This window comes from Gorilla gorilla, chromosome 8, assembly GCF_029281585.2.
Source record: "Gorilla gorilla gorilla isolate KB3781 chromosome 8, NHGRI_mGorGor1-v2.1_pri, whole genome shotgun sequence".
Classification (NCBI taxonomy): Eukaryota; Metazoa; Chordata; class Mammalia; order Primates; family Hominidae; genus Gorilla; species Gorilla gorilla.
Genome location: NC_073232.2, coordinates 99,067,176 through 99,091,731, shown reverse-complemented (window position 1 = coordinate 99,091,731; position 24,556 = coordinate 99,067,176). Strand labels below are relative to the sequence as shown.

The following is a 24,556-nucleotide window of genomic DNA, read 5'->3' as shown; positions in this document are numbered from 1 at the left end:
TAGCTCCTCATATATTTATTCTTTCCTTTATTTCTCCCTTTAAGTCTTTCTAATTTTCTTTGACTCTCTCTTGTCCCAAGCTGAATTACTACCCTCACATTTAATGGATTTTATTGCTATTGTAAAAGGATTTCTGTCCATCAAATCGCGGGTGCTCTGTGTTGAAAAGGGGCTTGGTACTTTTCTAGAGCAATGGTTCCCAAACATCAGAAGCACATGGAGGATTTGTTGAAACACAGGGTGCCAGGCTCCCCTCCAGAGTTTCTGATTCACCAGATCTGGGGTGGGGCCTGAAGATCTGCATTTCTAACAAGTTCTCAGGTGATGTTGCTGCTGGTGTTGGGACCACACTTTGAGAAACACTTCTGATTCCCACACCTAACTGAAACACCTGGGTAGGGTGGGGCACCCTACGAAATGCTGCTTCTGTGGGTCTGAGGTAGGTCTGAAACAATCTATTTTCTCTCTAGTTTGTTAAGTTCCCTAGGTGACCATGATGCCAGGTTTGGGAACTGCTCGGGTGCAGGTTCATCTGTGAAGGGCTGACCCACCTATCTCTCTTCTTTATATGCAGATGTCAGCTCATCTTTGCAGCCAGCTGAAGCATTTTTCAGCCTAGACCCTATCATTCTGGCCCAGTCTGCAGATTTGACAGGACTCCCTTCTGTGTCTTCTTCCAAATTATTGATTAAAATGACGAGACGTAAAAATGAAGTTTCACCTCATACCCATTAGGATAGCTACTATTTTTTAAAAAACAGAAAATAACAAGTGTTTGCAAGGCTGCGGAGAAATTGGAACCTTTATTCTCTGTTAATGGGTTTGTAACACACTGCAGCCGTTATGGAAAACAGTATGAGGTTTCTTACAAAATCAAAAATAGAACAGAATCAAAAATAGGCACGGTGGCTCATGCCTGTAATCCCAGCATTTCGGGAGGCCAAGGCAGGAGGATTGCTTGAGCCCTGGATTTCAAGACCAGCCTGGGCAACATAGCAAGACCTCATCTCTACAAAAAATTATGAAAATTAGCTAGGCATGGTAGTGGATGTCTAAAGTTCCATCTACAGGCTGAGGTGGGAGGATCAACTGGGTCTCTCCAGTTACCTAGGTCTGAAGGTAAATCTGCTTCCTCACTGTCTTCTCTTAACACTAGACCGTCTTCTTCCTGGATCTTCTTACTCAAAACATCATTTTTGAGAATCTTTTCGGGGGAGTTGCTATGATGAGGGGCAGCAGTGATAATGGAAATCTATCATTCTTTCAAAAGCCTCAGACACAAATTGCGGCTTATCTCAAATAATAGAAGTTATAATGCTTTTAGTAGAAGAATAACAGCAAGTTGTATAAGCATAACAGCTCTTTCTTTAACTACCGATCAATATCATATGCTCATGAGAAAGGAAAGGTCTGGTATTATCTTCTCCCTTTTACAGATATAGAAACTGAGGCACAGAGTAACTAAGTGACTTGTTTCAGGTCATTCAGTTAACTTCAGAGCTGGGAAGGGCATTCACTAGTACAAGAACCCAAGACGTTTCTTTTCTTTCTTTCTTTTTTTTTTTTCAGATGGAGTCTCACTGTGTCACCCAGGCTGGAGTGCAACGGCAGTATCTCAGCTCACTGCAACCTCTGCCTCCCGGGTTCAAGCGATTCTTCCACCTCAGCCTCCTGAGTAGCTGGGATTACAGACACCCGCCATCATGCTCGGCTAATTTTCATATTTTTGTAGAGATGGGGTTTCACCATTTTGGCCAGGCTGGTCTTGAACTCCTGACCTCAGGTGATTCGCCTGCCTTGGCCTCTCAAAGTGCTGGGATTACAGGCGTGAGCCACCGCGCCCAGCCAAGATGTTTACTTTCTAATTTACAGTCAGGGGAAAGAAGTTTTATTTTGTTTTGCTTTTTCCCTTGAGGACTGAATGTTTTCTCCTTTCTGATTTTAAAGTAAACTAACTTACTGTGTTTCTCTTTTTGCCCTCAAATTTGCTACCCAGTTAGTCCCTGCAGCTCTGTTATTCTTCATAATCAGCATGCCTGCTTTTCCCGCCTCTGATTTTCTGGTTCTACTGTCTTAGCCTTCATGTCTGTGTTACCTTTTCTGGAACCTGCTTCAAATCCTTTCTGAAGGGGGAAGTCTCTGAAGGGGGAAGTCTCCGAATAAATGAGTGACTGACTTCCACCTATCTAATGAAGTGCTTTGTCTCTTGAATTTACAATAATTTACTTGACATTTTAAGATAACATATAGCATTTTGGGGTACAGAGAAACTCTGAATTCACTCCGTGAGATTACAGGAATCTGCAGGAACATCAAAGTCTGATAAATATCACAGGGGCAGAGGAAGGGGTCTCGCATATATGATGCTCTACACGCCTTCTCTGGTTTAATCCTCACCACAGCTCTGTAAGGCAGGTGTTTACAGACGAGGAAAGTAAGGCTCAGAGAAGGTTAGTAACTTGCTCAGGTTTACAAAGCAGCCCAAAGTGGAACCAGGAATAGAATGAAGGACAAAGTCCACAGCCAAGGCCTTTTCAGACTAGACCTTGTGGTCTCCAAATCAAAATAACCTGAAAGGTTTCCCAGTGGTCATAAGATGCCAACTTGTGATCTACATTTTTTTTTTTTTTTGAGATACAGGATCTTACTCTGTTGCCTAGGCTGAATACAGTGGTGCTATCACAGGTTACTGCAGCCTCGAACTCCTGGACTCAAGCGACCCTCCCACTTCAGCCTCCTGAGTAGCTGAGACTACAGGCACGCGCCACCACACCTGGCTAATGTTTATATTTTTTGTAGAGACTGGGTCTTGCTATGTTGCTGGTGTCAAACTCCTGGGCTCAAGCAATTCTTCTGCCTCGGCCTCCCAAAGTGCTGGGATTAAGGTGCGAGCCACCTCACCTAACCAGATCCACATATTTGATGCATAAAATAAGCTATAGACTCTGCACCTCACTCTCCCCAAAGCTGCAACCATATGGGCAGGGGAGATAGTTAACTTCCTTTGTGTGATATTAGCATGATTCTGCCATTAAAAGCAAAAACAAAGGTTTCTTCCAGAAATAAAGGCCTCTGGGTGGTCGGATGTGAATGGATTAGGCAGGAGTTAGTTCCCTGTGCCTGCCCCTTTCTCCCAGGCTGTGGGGCCTCCCCACATGCCATCGAAGTGTTCCTACCTTTCTCGCAGTAGGGTTCCCCGTCTTCCATGTGGAAGAGGCTGTTCCCAAAAGGCTTCTTGCAGGCCGCACAGACGAAGCAGGTGGTGTGCCATGTCTGTCTCAAGGCATGCATTACTTCCTGGGGGAAAGAGCCTAAGCTCAGGACAGAAAGGAGAGAGGGAGCGGGCTTGACTACCCCACCAGGCTCCAGCCACTGCCCGAGCATCCCACCAGGGAACGGGGCAGGAGAGCTCAGGATGCAGGCCTTGGTCACTCTGAAGAAAGACCCAGGGGCGTCAGAGAAGGGGTTGTCACTCTCCAGCTGGGTGCCAGGTTCTGTGCTTTCTTACATAAACTGTGATGCTTAATCCTCCCATTAAACCTGGGAGGAGGTACTGCTTATTACTGTCATTTACCAAAGGGGCATTGAGGGTTAAGGCCACATTCTGGTGAGTGGTAAGGTCAGGCTGTGAAGCAACCACTTGCTTGGCAGAAGTTCCACCACCACTTCAAGCTGTGTGGAACAGGCACACAATCATCTCTTGCATCAAGTTCATTTATCCCCAAGTTTATTGGTGGCAAACCAATTCCCTTTTAGGATAAAAATGGAGTTGCTTCCTCTGTTACCAGCAACTTCTTGGCTTCCTAATGGGATCCCACAATCTTGGGGAAGGGCTGGGGAAGAGACATGGGTCAGAGGAAATGGAGGCCTCCCACTTACCCCCATAATTTTGGTGTTGCACTTGGCACACAGCGGGGCAAAGAATTGCTCATAACATCGCTCACAGTAAACGTTGTTCTGCTCTTCCACAAAGCACACATCTGCCAGGGAAGTCTTGCAGTAGGCACAGGTGAACTCTTCAGGGTGCCAAGAACGGCCCATGGCTACCAGAAATGGGCCCCTGGGGAAGCAGAGAATGGCACCCAGTAAGGCAGCTCCCAGAACTTGGAATTAGATATTTGAAGAACCCCAACACTGTTTATACTTTTACCCAATAACTCTGACTTTTGTGACTGTTCTGATGAAGTAATGTGAAATTCAGAGAAAGCTCCATGCAGAAAGGTGTTCATTGTTGCATCACTTACAATAAAGAAAATCAGGAAGCAACTCAAACATCTACCAATAGGGGACTGAGTAAACATATTATAGAATTCAGTTGACCACTGATAATGATAGTAAGAAATGCAATAATGATGATGCTGATGGCTAACATTTATTAAGTGATTACTCTGTGTCAGGCTCTATTCAAGAAGACTTTTGCATTTATTAACTTGCTTAATTCTCACAACAATCCTACGCACTAGGTACTATTATAATACCCATTTTTAGATAGGGGAATTGAGGCACACAGAGTTTGAACAACTTGTTTAAGGCCTTAGGGCTAGTAAGTGGTAGACCAGGATACAAACTTGTATTGTCTACTTCCAGGTTAGCAGTCAGAACAGTGGGACTATGAGGACATTTTTTTATATTCTAATTTTTACTTTTCTGTGTTTTCCAATTCTTCACTAATAAGTATGTATTACTTTAGTTTTAAATAAAAGTGTATTTTTCACGTATATAAGCTCACACCACACATGCACACAAACATACTGTATTCAAACAACAGCACCCATGGTCCATGGCTTCTAAGTATGAAATCACTTGTTTTCATTTTAGTCTGGCAGATGCCCACCAACCCCCTGAGCAGCCCAGGCCTGTCTGTGGAAAGACCCAGAAGCAACCCTAAAGGAAAACTGGGTCAAAACCAACACTGTCTTACAACATGCCCCGTAAACCTACTGACAAGCCTGGTGATTCCCAGACCTCAACCTTAGCCCAAGGGGGAGTTCCTGGCACCAGGCACCCTGCTGGAGCTTCACCCACATACCTCATGCCATTCCTCCCAGCTCCCTGGGAGAGTGGGTGTCACATAGGTATGGCAGCTAAGGCTCAGAGAGGTCAGACCAGAGGGCAAGCCAGAAGGACCCGAGGCTTTCTCCCTACACCTGCCTCCTACCTCCATCTCTCCCAACCAGGGCTCAGACTGTGGGCAAGCACCCCATACACACGCCCTTCCAGTGCCCCAGTGCAGCGGCACAGCTGGACCATACCGGATGACATTGTTGCAGTGACCGCAGAGTGGAGTCCGGCTGCTGGCTGGGAATCGCTCAGCCCTCTGGACGGTCCCCCTGGCAAGTGGTGGCACCTGGGGACCCGCTGGGGTGTAGGCTGGGCCTCCCCGGGGCAGGGTCTGCTTGCTGATGGAGGTGGTGCTCTTGCCCGGGGCAAACTTCTGGGAGAAGCTGTCATCTGTCACCCAGGGTGGACGGCTGGCAGGCTCCGCAGGGCCCCCGCTGTAGACCACCGAGGGTGCAGGGTTATAGTTGGGGGCAGGTGAGGGGGTATAGGCTGGTGCTGGGGATGGAGTGTAGGTGGGGACAGGTGAGGGGGTGTAGGCAGGGGCAGGGGAGGGGGTGTAGGCAGGGGCAGGGGAGGGGGTGTAGGGAGTGGGACTGTAATTGGCCCCTGGGGACGGGCTGTAGGTAGATGCAGGCACTGCAAAAGCCAAAAAAAACCCAAAGAAAGGTGTGTCAGGAATTCATTCTTCCCAGTTCCCCTCACTCCTAGCCAGAGAAATGCAAAAGGTGACTTTAACATTAGAGCAGTACAATTTCAGTTTTTTTGGGAGACTTGTTCCTGAACTTCTTGATGGCCCAGATTTGAATTCTCAGCAGGGTGTTCACAGAGCTAGGGAGCAAGCACAGCAGAACCCTCGACAGGGCTGGAAAAGGGACATGGCTATAAATATCTGCAGCTGTGCAGGGTGGGGCTCCGCCAGGCCTTGACTGCCCAAGGCCTGCATAAGACGCAGAGTGGGGGTGGGGGTACCTGGGCGGGGAGAGGTGGGAGTGGGTCAGCTCGCCTTTGACTGCAAGATGCTTTCAGTTGCACTCTGACCAGTGATTTGACATCTGAAATACCTCCCTTGGCATAAGTTTGCTGAACCTGGACCTAGGTCAGCCCTCAGGACAAAACAGGTGACCTGGTAGCTGGGTTTTCAGGTTCAGGTTTCAGGTTTAGCTACAATTACTTTCTTGAAAAACAGCTTGGCTTGATTTGTATTGGGGGGCAATTCCGTCTTGGTTTGATTAGGGTGGGGGATCTTGAAGGAGTCATTCAGAGGGTGCTGGGCAGAGACTCTAGGGTGACACAGCCTAGAAGTAGCTGCTCACTTGGCCCGTGGCTGCCCTGGGGGACCCCTGTACTCCCACATCGCTTTCGTGGAAGCTGAGAGTGTGTCTGAGTGACGACTGTCTAAAGATTGCCCAGGCAGTCAGAGCACAGGGAAGAGAATCCACCGCCTCACTTCTACCACCCCCTCCTCCAGCTCCCTAAGAGCAGAAAAACGTTTTGGGCTCACAGCACAGAAAAAGCATTGCCACTGCTTACCCACAGCCCTCTCCGGCCTGGGCCCTCAACACCTAGCCAGGGCAGACCCAGCTGCACCCTGCAGGCAAGGTCCAGCTGGCTTCCTCTTCCAGCGAGTGAGGTTCCAGAAGCCTCACCACATTTCAGTCTGCTCCTCAGCAAAGAGGCCTCATTCCCCCAACCCTAGGAAGCATGTCAGCACAGCCTCCCTCCCCATTCCTGAGCTCAGTCTGGGCAGGATGGACTGCATTGAGGCAGTCCCTGCACCCACACCCTGCCTCTGCCCCCCACCCCATACTCCAGCCTCAACCTGGAGAGGAAGGTTTTCCTTAGGGCCTAAGACCCTGGCCCCACCTCCAGTCTCTCTTTCCCACCTGGTTCCCCTGGGCCACCTGGGGCAGCCTGTGGCTCCCACTCTGCACCTTCCACTCCCAGGTGACCCACCCTTCAGAGCTGGGTGAGCTGGAAATCCCTGTGCTGGGGGTGAGTAGGGACCAGGTAGATAGGATCCATCCATGTTGTTGAAGGAAGAAGAGATAAAACCCTCCACAGCCCTGCCCTGGAGCCATCCTGCCAGTGAGGCCTTCAAAAGATAATACCGGTTGGGCATGGTGGCTCATGCCTGTAATCCCAGCACTTTGGGAGGCCGAGGTGGGCAGATCATGAGGTCAGGAGATCGAGACCATCCTGGCTAACGCGGTGAAACCCCATCTCCACTAAAAAAATACAAAAAATTAGCTGGGTGTGGTGGCGGGTGCCTGTAGTCCCAGCTACTCAGGAGGCTGAGGCAGGAGAATGGCGTGAACCCAGGAGGCGGAGCTTGCAGTGAGCCGAGATCGTACCACTGCACTCCAGCCTGGGCAACAGAGGGAGACTCCGTCTCAAAAAAAAAAAAAAAAGATAATACCTTCTCCATAACGAATCTTCCTCCCCTTTAGGGGTAACGAGAGGCACATAGCATCTGTCATCTGAATCGGTCTTCACATTATTCCCTCTTTACACTTGAGGTCACTGAGGCTCAGACAGAGCTAGTAAGTGGGAATACATCTCCAAAACCATTCATTCTATCATCCCAAGCTGCCTCTGTAAAGAACATGAGTCCAATTTCTAGAAAATCTCAGTGCAACATGTCAGGGAGGAGTCATTTTCAGCATGAAGGAGACCCCCTGCTGTGGAGTCTTGATAGCATAGCCAAGAGCCCTGGCTGCAGGATCCAGCTCTACTACCTCCTGGTTTTGTGTCCTTAGGCAAATTCCTTAACCTCTCTGGGCCTCAATTTCTTCATCTGGCAATACTGATTCTTAGTATCTCACAAGGTTATTATGAGGATTAAGGGAAGGTAAGAAATATAAAGAGCGTAGCCTAGTACCTGGCAGTGTGTCACTAAATGTGAGTGAGGATGGCAAGGATGGGGGCAACCTGGGTGTCAGGGTCAGATGTACTGTCAGCCTGTCTCATGGCCTGCTGCTCACCTAGGGAAGCCCAGCCCAGTTAGACTGGTAGCGCCTAGGGTTGGGGGAGAGGAGGGAAGGGAAATGGAACATCTTGAAGTCAGATAACCTGAGACTGAGGTCTATTCAGTGGTGGTGGAATGCCTGACGCCCTGCCTGCCCCACAGGGCATGCTGGGGACCTGCTGGGGTGACATAGTGAATGGATTTTGTAAATGTGTACAGCCCAAATTTGAGGTATCGTCACCCTCCCTAACAACTTTGCAGAGAATCTCAAAATGCTGGGGGAAGAAGTGATTCCAGGAACACCACCAGGGACAGAGAGCAGGGAGAGGTGATCTAGCACAACTTCAGAGCAGCTTCATCCCTGTGTTATATATGAGGGGGTTCTGTGCAACATTTTCTTTCCTTTCTTTGTAAAGTGCAATTCTCTGCTAAAAAAGATTAAGATTGGCTGGGCGCGGTGGCTCACGCCTGTAATCCCAGCACTTTGGAAGACCGAGGCCGGTGGATCACTTGAGGTTAGGAGTTCGAGATCAGCCTGGCCAACATGGTGAAACCCCGTCTCTACTAAAACTTCTACTAGCCGGGCATGGTGGTGGGCGCCTTGTAAACCCAGCTACTCGGGAGGCTAAGGCAGGAGAATCTCTTGAACCCGGGAGGTGGAGGTTGCAGTGAACCGAAGTCGCGCCATTGTACTCCAGCCTGGGCAACAAAAGAGAAACTCCATCTCAAAAAATAAAAAGATTAAGACCAGAAGCCCTAATCCTGCGGTGTCCAATACATAGTGCTACATGGCCGATGAGCAGCTGAAATGTGGCTAGTCCGACCGAGAAGTGCCGTTAGTGTAACACACACACCAGATTTTGAAGGCACATTAATAATTATTTTATATTGATTATATGTTGAAATTATATATATATATTTTTGAGACGGAGCCTTGCTCTGTCGCCCAAGTTGGAGTGCAGTGGCGCAATCTCGGCTTCACAGCCACCTCTGCCTCCTGGGTTCAAGCGATTCTCCTGCCATAGCCTCCCGAGTAGCTGGGACTACAGGCGCCCGCCACCACGCCCGGCTAATTTTTTGTATTTTTTTAGTAGAGACGGGGTTTCACCGTGTTACCCTGGTGGTCTCGATCTCCTGACCTTATGATCCGCCCGCCTCGGCCTCCCAAAGTGCTGGGATTACTGGCGTGAGCCACTGCGTCCGGCCTGATGTCTTAAATATATGTAGTCAAAAAAAATATATTAAAATGAATTTAACTTGCTTTCTTTTATTTTTTAAAAATGTGGCTAATAGGAAATTTCTATTGCGTGGTGCTGCCTTCACCAAAATGACTGCTTCCACATGCCAGGCCCTTTACGTGCCTTATTACTCGCTGCAATCCAAGGAGGCAGATAATATTTGCAAGTCCATTTTACAGATGAGGAACTGAGACTTGGAGAGCTTAAATGGCTGCCTCCAAGTCATCCAGCTGGTGAACTGCTTAGCTGAAACGCGCTCAGGCTGCCAGACTCAACAGCAGATGCCCGCTTAGAAACTCCCCAAGCAGCAAAACAGGCTTTAGTACGCCCCCCTTCAAGTAAACAGGGCCCTGGCCGACCTTTCCTGCCTCCCTCCAGCAATACTAACCCTATTCCCCCTGCCTGGCAGTCGCTTCCCTCCATCGGAAGGCCTTCCAGACTCCCGGATCCACCTCCTTTTCTAAGCCCCCACAACACAGAGGTCTCACAGAGGCAGGCTAGAATCTGGACCCCGATTTGACGGCTTCCTTGCCGGGAGCTAACCCACCCAGAGAAGGAACCTCCCCGGCCTCAGTGGCCCGGCCCGGCAGCTCCGTTCCCCCGTCGCAACCCCCACTCCGGCGGGGGGCGAGCAGGCAGTGGCGCTTCGCCGCCCTCAGCTTCTGCATCCTTCAGCCTGGCTCGCCGTCACGCCAGGAGAGACCTGATATCCCATCTCGCAGCCCCGGGGCTGTTGCTATTTTTGCGTGACGGAATTAAGCCAGTCTAAATTAGAAGGTGATATTTCATCTCTAATTGGCAAGTTCAAAAGTCCCCTATCGCACTCGGCGGGCTCGGGGATATGTAATTAAACAAGGTGATTTCTGACTCACTCCGGGCCGGGCCCGGCTCTCCGCAAGCGCCTGGCCGCCGCCCGGCCCGCGGGCCAACGTGGCCGTCCCCGGCCCGCGCGCAGGGTCTCCGCGCCGCCGCCGCCCGCCCCCTCCCCGGCCTCAGGTGTTCCGGGGAGCGGCCGCCCACCTCGGGCGCCAGCGATAAGATCCGGCCTGCGAACACCGCCCTCGGCCCGGAGGAGGCCCCGGGGGGAGCTGCGGCTGCGGCCGCGGCGCTCCGGGTCCCGCGCGGGCTCCCCGCCCTCTCTGACGCCCGGATCCGAAGAGCCTGGAGGGAAGGGGAGCGGAGGGGGGCTCGGGACCACACGCCCCACTTCATACGGGGCCGCCTGCCAGCCGCCCCCGGACTCCGCTTGGCAGCCGGGCCTCCCGGAGAGGGAGGTGGAGGCAGGCCGGCTCCAGCGCGCGCCCGCCCGGCCGCCTCTTTCCCCCTAGGCAGGAATGAGTTAATGTCTGCGCGGCCTGGGAACGGCGCGGGGGCCCGCGGCTCCGGCCCGTCTCGCTCGCCTGGGCCCCAGCCCGGGAAGGAGGAGGAAGGAGACGCAGGGCGGGCTGGCCGCGCGCCCCCGGAGCCCTGACGCCGCCTGGCGGGCTGGGCGAAGACAGCCGGCGGCCGCCCCGGAAGGTGCCAGAAGCGCCTCCCCAGGAAGAGACGGAAATGTCCTCCTTGCGCCCCGGCAAGGCCTCGCCTCCACCCGCCGCTTCTCCTCCAAACTCCTCTCCAGCCTCCCCTCCCTGTGTTCCCAGTCTCTGCAGGGGCAGCCTCTTCCCACTGCTCCATCTAAGGCTTTTCACTACTGCAAAATGCCACCTCGCCCTGCGGAGTTTTCACCTCAGAACCGTCTATCCTTGCCCCTTCTCTGTAGGGACAGAGAAGGGCACCTCCCGTGTGACAGACGCTGTGCTGGGTGCTTCATTCCATCCCCAGAACACGAGGTGTCCATGAACATCGCAGCCTGGATGGATGAGGCACTTTGCCTTCGACAGCAGAGCAGGCCGTGGCACCGGCCTCCGTCTCGGGCAAAAGCCACTTCGACCGCCCACACTCAGCCCTGCTGTCAGAGCGAGCTTCATGAACCAGCGCCCCGAAGCAAGGCCTGCCCTGACTCAGTGTCTGTCTCATCTCCCTGGGCTCCAGCGGCAGAGAAAACTTCCCTGGGGTTTCTCCCTGCGCCTGGATAGGACCTGCTCCCGAGTCTAGGCTCCTTATGTGCTGTTCTGTACCCCCATGGCTGCGGCCAAATCTCGCACACTGGCATGACACAGAGAAGATGGAGTCTCATTCTGTCGCCCAGGCTGGAGTGCAGTGGTGCAGTCTCGGCTCACTGCAACCTCGGCCTCCCGGCGATTCTCCTGCCTCAGCCTCCCGAGTAGCTGGGATTATGGCTAATTTTTGAATCTTTAGTAGAGATGGGGTTTCGCCATGTTGGCCCCGCCGGTCTCAAACTCCCGACCTCAGGCGATCCTCCTGCCCCGACCTCCCAAAGTGCTGGGATTCCAAGTGTGAGCCACCATGCCCGGTCCGGAGAAGACTTCTCTGTTCTCCTTCGCTCTCCCTTAGAATCATCCACCGCTTTCTTGCTCACCTGTCTCCCCCAGACCAGATGCAGGCTCCATAGGATTCTGACCCACAGCTAGGGGACGGAGGGCGGAGCATCATTAGCAAGGCCTTGCTTCCCATTCTTCTGGGGATGTGCCCCCAGAGCCACTTCTTGGCTCTTGTGGCTCCTGGAGCCCGCCCATGGCTTTCGACAGCCTCCCCTCCTGCTCTGCCTCTTACCTGGCTGGTAGACAGAAGGCCGGATGCTGGCAGTGGTGACAACCCGGGGCTTGGGTGCAGGGGCGGCGGGTCCCTCACTGTAGCTGGTGTGGGTGGCAGGTGCTGAAGAGGCGGCCACTGCGGGGCTGTAGGAAGAGGCCTGGGGCCTGGAACCAAGGGGGGAGGGGTTACACCCAGAAGGACAGCCCCCACTGGGGCCTGCAGTCAAGGTAGGCTGGCTCCCGGGTCTTCAGAAGCCTCTGTGAGACACCTGACAGAGACATTTCTGGGGAACTGCCAGAAACGGTGAAGGAAGGACCATGAGGGTCTTGGAGGGGAGGAGGATGTTCCTTGGGTGGCTAGTGCCACCGCCTTTGGAGAGAGGGAGAAAAGCCACCAGGAGGACACCGGGAAGACCCTTCACTCTCGTGGGGAGAGACTGTCCAGGTGGGACTGTGGAAGAGCGCATAGGTAGGGGAGAGGAGAGAGATGGCACTGGTCAGAACTACCTACCCCCACGACCTTATGGGGCACCTCAGCCCCTGACCACCTGGCCTCTTCTGCCTACCCTTTTCTATTGTTGCTGGAAGGAACAGCAAAGTCTCAGGTTTCTGGGCATAGATGCTCCAGTGAGAGCTCAGGGGAAGTCAGGAGACTGCCCCCGCCTGCTGCCCAAGGCGCTCCCCTCTCCCCCAACACACACCTCTTCTGCATAGAGTTCCTGTTGCCCTCCTCCAACTGGGTTAGTTTTCAAGGGGCCTAGGGTCACCTTTCCCCGTGTGTGGCCCAGGGACAATGGGGTCAAAGAGATTTAAAAAAAAGCATCCTAGTTCATTACCCTCAGGAGAGTCTGTGGGTCGTGGCCTCTCCTCCCAGAGAGCTGAAGGCTCTGAGAACTCCTGGAATCCAGTGGCCTGTTGAGCCTCGTCTGATCAGTGTTCCCCAATTGTATTTGTTTGTAAAATGCTTTTCTTCATTTAAAACTAATGAACACCTTGCAGAACACATCCCTGGTCTTTCAGATCTCAAAGGGGACCACATGCCCACACCCAGGGCAAATGGGTTATTGCTACAGGTGCTGGAGAAGTGAGCCCTGCCTGCCACCCCCACATGGCTTTCTGCCTTCCTTCTGTCTGTTCCTCAAGGACCCGGGGCCTGCCGATCCCTGCTGGGCAGAGCTGTAGGATGAGGAGTGCCTTCCTCTCTGGGGCTCTGAGAAGGGACTGGCCCTGGCATGAGAACCCACCACCAAGCTTCTGAGTGGATCCAGAGAGGTCTGAGGGGCTGTTCCAGACAAGGCACAGATAAAATGAGCCTCAGGGAGCCGGCATCCCAGACCTGGGGGCTGTGCACACTTGCCCTGTCAAGCTGCCGCGTTTCTGGCTGAGTGAAGCCATTGTCTCGCCTCCCCAGGCCCACCTGCCCTTCTCTGGATAGATTCCTGTGCTAAGACCAGCAGAGTAGGGGTCTCCATGGAAGAGGAAGAGACAGTGTCCAAGGGGTGCCGGGCTTCCATAGTGATGGGGGCGGGCCAAGGTGCAGTGGTCTTAGCTGGACTCCATCAGTGGAGGACACTTTGCCCACAGCCCAGGAGCTACAGGTCCTGAGTCAGGGACTGGCACTGGGAAAGGGAGCAGAGGCTTATGGCATCCATTGAAAATTCTGAAGCCATGCTCCCATGAAAGGCTGGGGAGTCCATTTGCCTCCCATGGGCTCCCCCACCTCCCGCTCCACCCCAGCCCATGTGTGAGGAGCGGAGGTAGCTTTGCTCAGAGTGCAACCCCGTGACCCCTTCTGCTCCAGCCCCACTCCCCGCTGGGCAGCCAGCCCTCTGTGCCCCTCTCCAAGCTCCACCCAGGTCCCAGCTCTCCTGGCAAGGCAAAGGGAAGGAAGGGAGGACTCCCCCTGTGGGGGGCATCCCAAGGGTTCCAGGAGCTCAGCCGTGGGCAGGCCCAGGACACTGAGACCTAAGCCTGGTGCTGGTGCCTGCCTTTGAGCAGGGTTGGGGCCCCAGGGATGAGGCTAGACTGCCTGCAGGGCTCCAGCATTTACAGCCCCTCACCATTCAAATTGGGAGGCTTCTTCCCACTCAAAAACAGAGGTATTTCTTGCCCTCCTCAAAGTTTCATCTTTCTGCAGGTAGCAAGGCCTTTATATGAAGAGATTCTGGTATAAAGAGGGGAAGCAGTGTCCTAAATCCCCCCAGGAAACTGGGATGAAACCATCCCTGGAGGGCCAGGCTCCTCCTTCAGGCTTGAGTTGGGCTGGGGAAAGGTTGAGCTTGGCACCATGTGGTTAATGTGAAGCCCGGGATGGGGGCAGCAGACAGGCCTGCAAGCCGGTTTGCTCACATCAGTCCCACCTCAGGCTGCACCATGGACCTACCCATCCTGATCCAAGAGGCATGTCCTCCCCAGCAAACCGTGGGGGCCAGGGTGGGAGGCCTGGGACACCTGGGCTCTGACCCCAAACACTAACTGGCCGACTTTTGGAAGCCCAGACAGAGAGCTGGCCCCATCCAGACTGATGCGCCACATGGCCACCGCAGAGTGACCTGTCAGCCTGGCCTCTCTGCCTCCGCTCTTCTCCCCTGGCCTTTGGTCTCTGCTTGCTGGGTGTCTAGGAGGGCAGATGCAGGAACTCACAATACTTGTGTCCTTCATATGTATTAGGTGTTTTACAGACATTTTTTCTATCATAATTCTATATAATAAGTGTTAGGTAAACATCTTAACAGATGAGGAAACTGAGGTTCAGAGAGCTTCAGTCACTTTTTCAAGGTTACACACAGTAAGCTGTGGAGCAGATATAAATCCCACTATACCAGGTGCCTCTGGCGTTAACATGGCTGAACTCTCTCTGAGGAAATCTGACCTGCCTTCCCTGCCCAGCTCCAATGCTGCCTCCTCCATGGAGCCTTCCTTGATTTCTCCAGCCCACAGGGACAACTTTCATTCTAATTTGAGTTCCAGGAACAAAGACTTTTCCCACAGTCCCCTTTTGTTATCTAACTTTGTGTATATGAGTGTGTGTATGTGTCTGTGAGAAAGAGAGAGAGATTGTTACCTCTCTCACTGGTATATGTGTCAGAGAGAGACACTGTTACCTCTCTCACTGGTGTATGTGTCCCTGGGGGGCAGAGTGACAGTCCCCGCCACAGTGGTGCACACCCCTGTAATTCACCCTCAGTTTCCCCTTCACACTCTGCACCAAGCAGCACTGGCCTTGGCTTCCTCCAGGCCTGTGGGCCCTAACTACCTTGGACACAGCTGGCCACAGGTAGACCCAGAGTGGGGCGTTTCCTGCCTCCCTTCCCCAGGGTCAGGCCCAGCACCTGTGGCCCAGTTACCTTGGGCTGTCGGCAGGACTTGAAGCAGGGGCTGTGGTGGAGGCGGAGGCGATGGCAGTGTGGGCAGCAGCTGTGGCCAGGGGTGGCGAAGCCGCACTGGGAGAGGCAGCAGCAGGTGGCTGGGCAGAAGCGGGCAGCAGCGGGGTGGTGGCCTGGCTGGTGCACACCGGCGCATGCTCAATAGGGGTGCTGATGAGGCGGGACCAAAAAGACAACAGGTCAAGGGAGCCTAGAGACCCTGTGAGGCCCTTCTGCATGGGGGCAGGTGGCTGCAGCAGAGGCAGGCTGGGCAGAAAGCGCCACCTGCCTTGCAAACAGAGTAGGATCCTCAGAGGGTGTGTCTTCCAGCTCAGGGAAGGAGCTCCTCCAGGATCCCAGGAGCAGAGGCTCAGACCACAGGAGGGTTCCAGTAACATCAAAAACTTTTTCAATCCTGGAGGAATTTCCCACCCCCACCCCTCAAATTTTTCTGTACTTCCTAATTTTTCTTTTTCAGCAAAACAGTGTGGTAGAAAAGCCGTTGGAATTATCCACCCAGGTTCCTCCCTGATCCTGTTTTCACCCTTCCCCATTCAGTCAGGGGGCATGTGCTACCTTGGGAAGGAATGATACAGCAAAAAAAGCAGAGTGAAGATATTTGAGTGTCAAGGGCTTAGGCTCTGGAGTTGTGAGAACCTAGGCTTTGGGCTCGAAAGGACTCAGGGCACCAACAAGACAGATGGCTGAAAGCTACCATGCCAGGCAGAGCAAGGTTACCTGGACAAAAGTGGGCACTGTGGCAAGGGGATTCAAGAATAGAAGCCCCTGTGCCCCTTTTCAAGGTCAACCCTGAGGAAGCGGCAGGACCTCAGGGTTCCCCATGCCCATGGTGAGGGGCCAGGCAGACCTGAAATAACCCAAAGATCCCCATGCCTCTGTGTGGCCTGGGTGCCCTAGAGGATTTGCCATGCACCCAAGAGTGACAAGAACATGGTCCTGAGCACCTGCAGATCTGAAAGACCTTGTAACTGGGAAAGAGAAAGGCGACCACACTGCCAGTGTGGACCAGATGGGTTGGGGATGTCTCAGCAAATGCCAGTGCAGGCAGAACCTGACAGAGGACCAGGTGTGCCCCCACACCCCCACCCTGAGTGCCTTGGCATTCTGTAAGCACCTCTTCCCTAGAACCACTCTAGGAAGACAAGAGCAGTCAGAGCTGGGTTGCTAACTGTAAAATAGGGTGGGCAGAGAATAAAAATTAAATTATAGGAAAGCAAAGAAATGCACATTCTTTACTCTTTGATTTGTTTTTGCAATAACAGCAACTGGATAAATGCAGCTTCTGTAAATGGGAATGACTCCCCCCTACACTATGCAGTTTGTTTATTGACCTCATGCTATGTGCCAGGAATGATGTCTTTACTTCCTCACAGCAGCCCTCTGATGTTGGTATCATGGACTCTTATTTAATAGATGAGGAAATGGTAACAAAGAGAATTCAGTTGCTCAAGGTCCTACAACTTATCAGTAAGAATAGCAGGATCTGATTGAGGGATGTTGTGATTTGAATCCTTAACCGGTACCTCATGGAGGAAGAAATAAACCTCTTGTTGTGATCAGCCAAGTAGACTCTTTCCCCAATAAAAGGCACTATTCTTATTGGAAATAATTAGAATAACAATGCTTTCCATTACTAAGTGCTTACCACAGTAAAAGAAATTACCCTAGCCGGGCGTGGTGGCTTATGCTTATAATCCCAGCACTTTGGGAGACTGAGGCAGGTGGATCACCTGAGGTCGGGAGTTCTAGACCAGCCTGACCAACATGGAGAAACCCTGTCTCTACTAAGAAACAAAATTAGGCCGGGCACAGTGACTCACGCCTGTAATCCCAGCATTTTGGGAGGCCGAGGTGGGCGGATCACGAGGTCAGGAGATCGAGACCATCCTGGCTAACACAGTGAAACCTCTTCTCTACTAAAAATACAAAAACAAAATCAGCCAGGCGTGGTGGCGGGTGCCTGTAGTCCCAGCTACTTGGGGGCTGAGGCGGGAGAATGGCATGAACCCGGGAGGTGGAGCTTGCAGTGAGCCGAGATCACGCCAATTCACTCCAGCCTGGGCGACAGAGCAAGACTCTGTCTCAAAAAAAAAAAAAAAAAAAAAAAATTTAGCTGGGCATGGTAGTGCGTGCCTGTAATCCCAGCTACTCGAGGGGCTGAACCCTTGAACCCGGGAGGCAGAGGTTGCGGTGAGCCGAGATCATGCATGCCATTGCACTCCACCCTGGGCAACAAGAGCGAAATTCCATCTTAAAAAAAAAAAAGAAATTACCCTATTACTCAATTTTATCATTTAAACCTCCCTGAGCCATTGGGATTGTGACTCTCATTTTGTAGATGAGAAATCTGAGGTCCAGAAAGATTGTGTCTCTAGTAAAACATCACAAAGCTGCAAAATGGCAAAAAGGGCTTGGGGCCTCACCACTATAACACTTTGCAAACTTCCATGTGTGCTTGAAGCCCCTGGGGATCCTGTTAAAATGAAGTTGATCCTAGTTGAGTAGGTCTGGGGCAGAACTGAGAGTCCACATTTCTTTCTTTCTTTCTTTCTTTTTTTCTCTTTTTTAAATTGAGACGGAGTCCTGCTCTGTTGCCCAGGCTGGAGTGCAATGTCGCGATCTCGGCTCACTGCAACCTCTGCCTCCCAGGTTCATACAATTCTCCTGTCCCAGCCTCCAGAGTAGCTGTGATTACAGGCACGAGCCACCATGCCCGGCTAATTTTTCTATTTTTAGTAGAGTTGGGGTTTCACCATGTTGGCCAGACTGGTCTCGAACTCCTGACCTCAGGTGATCCACCTGCTTTGGCCTCCCAAAGTGCTGGGATTACAGGCGTGAACCACTGCACCTGGCCAAGAGTCCACTTTTCTAACAGGCTTCCAGGTGATGCTGATGCTGCTGGTCTGTAGGCCACACTTGGAGTAGCTGGCACTAAAGGGGTCTGCCCTAGATAGGAATGCAAGCGGGCCCTCAGCTATTTGCAAAAGCATTACTGAATTACTTTCCTCCATCTGGTGAGGTGTATGGTAAAAAGGGCATGAAATATTGTGACAGGGTCACGGAAGAATGGAGCTGGAGAAGTGGCAAGGTTGAGGTTGACCCCCCATGGGAGAGAGAGTGCCATCCTTCTCCATAACTGCGTGGGAAGCTTTTGGGATGGGCAAGAGCAGTGGTTACATCCTGCCCAGGTCTTCCCTGACTTAATGCCCAGGGAGGCGGTCTTGGGCAGCCCAGCTTGCAGGCCTGCAGCCGTGCCTGGCCCTGGCCCTTCCACGAACCCACCTATGAAAGAACCTCACTTCTGGAAGCCATGCCGGTGATGTGACTGCCTCAGAGAAGTAGCTGCAGTCTCTGTAGCCACGCCACTGAGCTGGCTGCTCAGACCCTCCTCTCAGTGTGGGCAGGTATGGCCTGGGACAGCTCAGGCTGACACAGAACACTGATCTCCTTGATCTGCTCTCCATGGCCCTACACCACACTTCCAGTAGGCTGCTGGGAAATGAGGACACTGCACAGGACAAGGACAATGACAGTGTCCAGGCTGGGGACAGTATTCTGTAGGATGAATAGGAGGTTGGCTTTGCCTGTCTCCTTGGCTCCAATTCACTGTTAGGCTAGCTTACCTGCTGCTCTCCCCAGCCAGAGCTCCAAATGAACCCTGGATTCCAGGGCATGAATTTGGAGCTGGATGTGGGCCCTAGGAAAATTCATCATTGACCACAGCACCAGGACGATGATCACCACCAGGTATACCTGGGTATGCACGTAAGGGAGCCTGCTGCTTGGGGTTCTTGCTGAGTAGCATCCTCTCTAGCACACTGTCTAAAGACACCAAGAAGCCAGGGCTAGGGAAGGCAGAGGAGGCATGAAAGGGTATCTTGAAAGATCTTGGGCTCTTATTCCAGGTCAGTTCCTGCCTGAAGTTCCACAAACCCCCAGAAGCATTCTGAAGGGGGCATCATAGAGCAAGCACTGTGGAGAACTTACTTGGCCCTGGCTTCATTCCTAAGGACAGTGCTGGTGAGATCACCCCATCCTGATCTAAGGTCTACGGTTGCCTCCTGCCTTAGTCATAATTCAGTTTAAACATCTAAGCAAAAACCAAATCAAACCAAACTAGGCCCAAATGCTCATGGCTCCATGGGGGGTTGGCGTGGCCAGGAGAAACACAGCCTGACCATCGTCCCCTTTTCAGCTTATCTCTTCCCTCAGTCTGGTCAGCATCAAGGTGGAGCATGTTGACTGTGTGCCCCTGCTCTTCCATGGTGGCCCTTGGTGGTGGGAATGGTGGGGTTTGGTTGATGCTGTTATTGATAACTATGATATTATGTCTGGAAAGGATGGGGATGGTGGTGGTGATGCTGGGTCTTGGGGTTGTTGCCACTGGGCTTGGTCAGAACTGTTGGTGATGGTGGGGGCCTTGTGATTGGTATTGACAGTGCTGAAGGGGTGGTTGCGACTATGGGGGTGATGATGCTACTTGTGTTAGTTAAGATGGTAGAGCATGAAAATCTCTGTTGATTGGGTGATGATAGAATGCCAGTCAGGTGGTTGGTCTTGAAATTATTCATGCTGCCACCCACCTGGTCTACGTTCCACCTTGCTGCCTGGTGACTATGGCTCAGGGGAAACCTGAGCTGCATCACTTTGCCCCAGGAATGCTCCATGCAACTCCAGGGCCCACATTGCCATTGTGGTCTAGGTGAAGAACACCTCATCAGCTATAGTGTGAAAGGTGCCCTACGGCCTTTGCTAGTTCCACTTTCCTTCAGAATGCACTCAAAATCCCATAGCCTGGGAGTCTAGATGCAGACCACTACTAACCATGACATCCTCTGCATTCTCTCCATTCCAACTAAAATGATTAACTTGGGGTTCTGGGACACCACTTCTCATCAGCACCTCTGCTTGTTCTGCTTAGAATATCTGTCCAGCCTTTTGTATCTGCTTCCACCCAAATTCTAACCATTCCTGATGATAAAATACACTGACCTCTTCTTCCAGGAAGCCTTCTTTGATCCACCACTTGGAGGGATGCTCCCTGTCTCTGGACCATACACGATCAACCTTGCATTGGGAACACAGCCACATCGGCCCTTTCTGATTCCTTTAGCACCCATAGTAGTGAGGCACCTCCACAAATGCCCACAGACACCGGATGCTGAATGAGGACATCTCTCCTGCTTATACTGAGGGGTTTACATGGAACCCAGCCTGGGGCCCCCCAGGGCACTATGTGAAGGGGTCTGGGGTAGGTGGGAAGGCAGGGCTTCAACTAGGTGGCTCCAAGAGAGCTCCGACAGGCTGGGGTCTGGGAGCAGGGGTCCAAGAGCCCGCCAACTCTTAGTGGTTGGCTGAGGCTTTGCCAGCCTCAGGATACCCATTGCCCAGGACCTCTCTCTATCTGGCAGACCCCTGCCCCCAACCCACCCTTGGGCCTTGCAAGTCCTCTGTAAAACAGCCAAATATGAGTGTGCTCCAGGAGGCCTAGATGAAGGCAGCGGGATGAAGGCTGCCTGGCCCGGGCATCAGACTGCTGGAGGCAGGATGAGGTGGGAGGCCAGAATAGGTTGGCAGGGGGCTTTAGGGAGCATCTCAGGGTGGATGGGCAGGAGAGAGCGGCCTCAAACACCAACGCTTCCTGGTGGGATTGCGAAGGTTCCTGGAGGCAGAGGGAAAGCCTCTGCCCAGGCAGCAGGAATGGGCGCAGAGCTCTGGCCAGCCCAGCCACAGAAAAGGCAGGACAGCCTTGAGGGCTGGGCCTCAGCATCTGCTTCTAATGTAAGTGCCACCGCTCTCATGTCCTCAGCCTGTGATTTCACACAATCAGGGACATGGAATTGGCCTGGAGAAGCTTTGCCATCATGGGGTACTTTCTAAGTGGTCAGGCCTGGGTCAGGTGAATGGGGTGCTAGCTAGTGGCTCACAGCTCAGCAGGACATGAGCCTGAGGCCTGGCTGGGATCTTTTTGGCTGCTGCTGCCCTTCCTAGCCCTTCCTAAATGCCCAGGACTAGGACAAGGCCACAGGTGGGTGGGAGCTGGGAGCAAGACCCAGGTGGAAGCCTTCCCAGCCCTCTTGCCTCCTGCCGCTTGAGCAAGAATCTGCCAGGGCTGCCTTCCATCTCTTTTCCCCTGAGCCCCAGCCCTGGCCCCCTGAGTTCCCTTGTGAACTGCTTCTCAGCCCAGGTGTGCCCACTGGAGCCCTTCTCTCTCCTCTGGACCAGGATCGAGCATAAGTAGCTCCTTCCTGTGAGAACAGCTTGCGGGGTGCCTTCTGATGGGGTGGGGCAGGACAATGGCTCAGTCTGCTGGTTGCAGCAGGGTGTGGAAGGAGAGGCAGGGGGCATTCGAGTATTCCCATACGCACTGTCCGGTGGGTGACTAAGGTTGCCCAATGGGCCTCAGCACAGATTCCCACCAGCCATCCTCCCGCCCTGGGTTGCAGCTGGGCTCGGAACCTGTGGGGCAGGAGAGCAGCATGACCAGAGCTGCGCTGTGTCCTGGGGCCGGTGGACACAGCCCCTGCCCCTCTTCTGATGGTGCCTGTCCTCTCTCTGTCCCAGATCATGCCCTCACAGCCCCTCTTGGGTGGGACACACACAGGCACAGCATGACTGGGGCTTGGTGTGGTTCACTTCAAATCTTCTTTATTTCAGAACAAGCATGCTTATATGTACAGAAGAGAGAACTATGGAGCCAGCACACATGGTACAGAAAGGAGGGTGCATGCCCCCACCTCACCACTGCCAGGAGGGGTCTCTGCCTCATTACCCTGGGGCTTCCACTTCCTCTTCAAAGAGCCCTATTCCGGGCTGCCCTGAGCTCCAGAGGGCAGCGAGGGAGCCGGGCAGCGCCAGGGATCAGCCTCTTCCCCAGACCCTGATCTACGGGTGACTCATTCTAGGAGGGGATGAGGCCAGGAGCTGAGGATGGTGGGAAACTGAGCAGCGGCCCATCCATTTCCCTTGGTTCTGGGGTGTTATGCCAGCAAACCCCTCCTGCCCTCTCTGGTCTACAGCTAAGGCCCTGTGCAGAGGGCAGGGGATTGGGCTACGGGCTATTTGGGGGGTGGCGAGGGTTGCCCTGGGGAGGTTTGGTGGGTACAGAGCTGCAGGGGGCTGGGCCCCAGCATCAGCTCTGGGGTAGGCAGAGGACAGAAATGCTGCGGTTGGCCATCAGAGGTGCCCCCAGCACAGTTATACATTGTCAAACATCACCGTGGGGCTCACATGCCAGATCTGTGTGGGGGTAAGGAGGGAGGGAGTCCAGCCTGTTGGGGTGGGGGGATTCCAGGCAGCCTTTTAGCTTTTAACATTAAGGATTTGGGCTGAAAGGCCATGGTGCCAGTTGCGCAATTTGGCAAAACGTGGGCTGTTACGTTCCGTTTCAAACCTTTCCCTGTGGCACAGAGAGAGAGAGAGAGAGAGAGAGAGAGAGACAGAGACAGAGACAGAGACAGAAAGAGAGAGAAGAGAGGGAGAATGAAAGGGGTTAGGGAATGTGTTCACCATTCCCCTGTCTAACAGGTGGGGCAGAGGGCATGGGAGGGAGGGAATGGGCTTGGAGAAGCTATGCAATCCATGGGGTACATTGTAACTCAGGTCAGGCCTGGGTTAGGGGAAGACCCAGAGTCTTGGGGACCAGGATGGAGGGACTGAAGTCCCTGCCTTGAGTGAGTTGGGGGCTGTGGAGAAGGGACCTGGCTAATGGCCCTGAGGGCAGACTGAGCAAAGAGGGCCTCCCTGGTCCATGTAGTGAGGGCTGGGCAGGGCTGCTTTGGCTGTGAGCTCTCAGGATTGAACCAAACAGACAGGTGCACCTCGCATGATCTCTGTCCCCTAGCTGGGCATCAAGAAGAAGGAGCACCTATCCCCCGTGATGAGGCTTGGTGGGCAGACCTGCCCCCTCCCCGTGCTGCCCTGGCCTCGAAAAGCTTTCACTGTCCCCAGAGAGAAGACTTTGCACACAGCCCCTGCCCACCCCTGCTTGCCAGGCCTGAGCACAGCCTGGGCACATGCGTGCATACCCACACATACTCACAAGGTCACTGTCACAGATACAGGGCCAGGACTTCTGGCCACTTCCCACCAGTGGGGCCTCTTGGGGCTCAAGCCACACCTGCTCAGCTAAGGGCACAGTACAGAGCAGGCAAGCAGCAGCCAGAAACGTGGGAATGAATAGAGGAAGAGAGCACCTGAGAAAGGCCAGTGCCACAGGCGTCAGAATCCAGGCCTTCCAGGCTGGAAGGGCCGATCACATCCTCCAGACCAGAGGTGCCCACTGGTGGCCAAAGGGCCCCATCCAGCCACAAACACAGTATGTTTAACCTGTACGGTGCTTCCAACTCAATTTAAAAATTAATTTCTGAGTCCATACTATGAGATGCTTCTTAGCAATAAAAGGGAATAGATGAACTATTGGGACACTCAACCACTTGGGTGACCCCCAGGAATTATGCTGATTAAAAAATGGCCAATCTTAAATGGTACCATGCTGTATGATTCCATTTATATAACATTCTTGAAAAGGACAAAATTATAGAAATGGAGGACAGATCACAGATTAGTGGTTGCCAGAGGTTAAGGAGGTGGGTGGGTGCTGGAGGGGAGTGGGTATGGCTATAAAAAGGCAGCACGGGGCATCCTGGGTGAAGGGAAGTTCTGTGTTTTGCCTGTATCAGTGTCAGTATCCTCGTGATATTGTGCTTTCATTTTGCAAGATGCTACCATTGGGAGAAGCTGGGTAAAGGGAACTAGGGATCTCTATTATTTCTTATAACTGCACTGAATTTGCAATTATCTCAAAATAAAAAGTTTAATTAAGAAGTTGGCCGGGCATGGTGGCTCATGCTTGTAATCCCAGAACTTTGGGAGGCTGAGGCGGGCAGATCACGAGGTCAGGAGTTTGAGACTAGCCTGGCCAATATGGTGAAACCCTGTCTCTACTAAAAATACAAAAGTTAGCCAGGTGTGATGGCATGCGCCTGTAGTCCCAGGTACTCAGGAGGCTGAGGCAGGAGAATCGCTTGAACCCGGGAGGCGGAGGTTGCAGTGAACTGAGATTGCACCACTGCACTCCAGCCTGGGCGACAGAGTGAGACTCCGTCTCAAAAAAAAAAAAAAAGAAAGAAAGAAAAAGAAAAAAAAAGAAGTTGGCCGGGCACGGCGGCTCACACCTGTAATCCCAGGACTTTGGGAGACCGAGGCTGGTGGATCACTTGAGGTCAGGAGTTCAAGACCAGCCTGGCCAAT

The 24,556-nt window shown here is 52.9% G+C and overlaps 1 protein-coding gene across 7 annotated transcripts in view; it reads right to left on the bottom strand.

Annotated features, from left to right (window-relative positions):
* Positions 1-24,556, bottom strand: part of LDB3 (LIM domain binding 3) — a 67,679-nt gene that overhangs the window by 14,031 nt on the left and 29,092 nt on the right. For 3 of the 7 annotated variants that reach the window (XM_055353202.2, XM_031015183.3, XM_063709756.1), the window contains 5 exons: positions 15,266-15,454; positions 11,938-12,083; positions 5,253-5,697; positions 3,880-4,060; positions 3,177-3,297 (listed from right to left, as the gene is read on the bottom strand). In XM_055353202.2, coding sequence (XP_055209177.1) covers positions 3,177-3,297; positions 3,880-4,060; positions 5,253-5,697; positions 11,938-12,083; positions 15,266-15,454 — 1,082 coding nt within the window. Of the gene's footprint in view, positions 1-3,176; positions 3,298-3,879; positions 4,061-5,252; positions 5,698-11,937; positions 12,084-15,265; positions 15,455-21,930; positions 22,704-24,556 lie in introns of those variants that run through there. The other 4 variants (XM_055353203.2, XM_055353204.2, XM_055353205.2 and 1 more) reach the window with 2 other exon arrangements.